Source organism: Apaloderma vittatum, unplaced genomic scaffold (genome assembly GCF_000703405.1).
Source record: "Apaloderma vittatum isolate BGI_N311 unplaced genomic scaffold, ASM70340v1 scaffold28566, whole genome shotgun sequence".
NCBI lineage: Eukaryota > Metazoa > Chordata > Aves > Trogoniformes > Trogonidae > Apaloderma > Apaloderma vittatum.
Window position 1 is genome coordinate 3,869 of NW_009720490.1, and position 1,851 is coordinate 5,719.

Consider the following 1,851-nt stretch of genomic DNA (forward strand, 5'->3'; position numbering starts at 1 on the left):
AAGGGGTCGCGGAAGCCGTGGCAGCCCATGTGGATGGTGAACATCACGTAATCCAAGAAGAGGACGCGGCAGTGGTCGCAGCGGTACACGCCGATGGCTTCGCCCTCCTTGTTGATGACCTTGAAGGCGTCGCGCGGGCACAGGGCGGGCGGCTTGAGGATGTCATAGGGCCGCGGGAAATCCTTCAGGGACGAGAGGCCGTTGCGGGCCGCGGCGGGGAGGACCTGGCTTTGGGGGAAGGGGGGGGTCTGGCGCTTCCCCTGGGTTCTGGCCTTCGCCGCTGTTGTTGGGCGAGAGGCCCCTGTCGGAGGAAAGGCTTTTGTCCCGCAGGTGGGGGTGGCTCTTCTCGGTGTCCTGCGAGGCGCCGTTGGGCACGTCGGCGCGGGGCAGCGGGATGGGGTACAGGCTGCTGATGACGGGCACCATCTCGGAGGTGGGAACCGGCGGCGTCTGCACGAGGGGGCGCAAGGCTTCGGCACCGAGGTAGGTGATGGCGTTGTTGATGGCCTGGTCCATCATGCGTCCTTGCATCCCGTCGCTTTCCTTCTCGTACACGAAACCCGAGGGGTAGCTGACGTCGAAACTGTGCCGCTTCTCACCTGCAAGAGAGGAGAGGGATTAAATTCCCCAGGTGGGTAAAGAAGGATTTGAACTCTGCGGCGCCCTTCCCAAGCGGCGGCAGTCTCTGGAAAGTTAAGAGGCACGAAATGTTCTCTGCGGAAAAACGCTGCTCATACGCACAAGTAGCTTTCAGGTGGAGCTTTTTGGGGGGGTTGTTATTTTTTAGAGCTTGGTCTTGGAAACAACAACAGCAACAAAATCTAACAAAAGAGGTGGTGAGGATTTTTTGAGCTCAGCACAGGTTTTCAGGGACTAAAACTGCCGCCTGAAAGGACTAAAGTCACTTTTTTGGTGAACGCTTAGAAATCAAGTAACCAAACTCTGGCTACATAAAACATAAAAATGTTCGTGGCTTAAAAAAAAAAAAAACCGGACCAGACCAAATGTTTCATGTTCGAGCGACTCGGAAACAACAGATCCACTAATCTTTTAGTTACGGTAACTCGAGTGGTGCAGATGTTTATCAGTCACCTGTCAACACTGTGACTCAATGTATATGAAACTCAGGAGGTTTCACTGCAGAGGCAGAAAACCAGGAGCTCATGTTTCTCTTATAAAACACTCCAAAAGGTCAGTGAACCACAAGAGGGTAACTGCTCCCAGCCCTCAGCCAGGCTTCCCATCCAGCCTCGCGCCGAGGGAAACCGATCGACGGCACGTTCGTGCGACTCGCAAACCCAGCTCCAGGCGAGTGACAGATGCAAACGAGTTCGAAATCTAAACAACACCAAAAATCAACACAAGTAAAACCAGACAGGACTCCCGATAAATCTGAGGTCGGGATTCGCCGTCGTAAGGTAAGTCAGAAGAAACACAACGGGTGGTCACCAGGGCTCTCGTGGTTTTCTGTTATTCCGCCACCCGGGTGGGTTTTTGAAGTCCCCACAGGAGTCTGCTCCGTCTCCCTTAAATTACTGGTTAAACTGAATGAGACGCAGACGCCCGACTGCTCTTCTGCCACACGATAGCGCGTCACGCTGCCAAAAGGCCACGCACGGCACGTCGGCTGCCGGCTCCTCGTACCAGGGGGCAAGCAGGAGGCTGTGAAGCAGACCGCCAGGTTTCTAAGGTATTTTGGGAAGGAAAAGGCATTACGGAAGGAACAGCTTCTCTCTCCTTCTCTCTCTCCCCGCCGTCTCCACAGACACCCCAAGGCGAGCACGCGCCCCACGTCGATTTGACGGAATCGCCATCAGGCGGACGCAGCGTCGGGGGACGACTCCTGATTGT

General features: G+C 55.4%; 1 protein-coding gene across 1 annotated transcript in view; it reads right to left on the reverse strand.

The window, feature by feature from the left end:
* The window catches only part of LOC104275157 (zinc finger protein Aiolos-like), a gene marked incomplete at its 5' end in the record, with an annotated part of 689 nt that extends 90 nt beyond the window's left edge, over positions 1 to 599 (reverse strand). Inside the window, 3 exon segments of the mRNA XM_009871032.1 lie at positions 1 to 2; positions 5 to 267; positions 269 to 599. The exon segment at positions 1 to 2 is cut by the window's left edge and continues 90 nt beyond it. Coding sequence (XP_009869334.1) covers positions 1 to 2; positions 5 to 267; positions 269 to 599 — 596 coding nt within the window.
* Between the last annotated feature and the right edge of the window lie 1,252 nt (positions 600 to 1,851).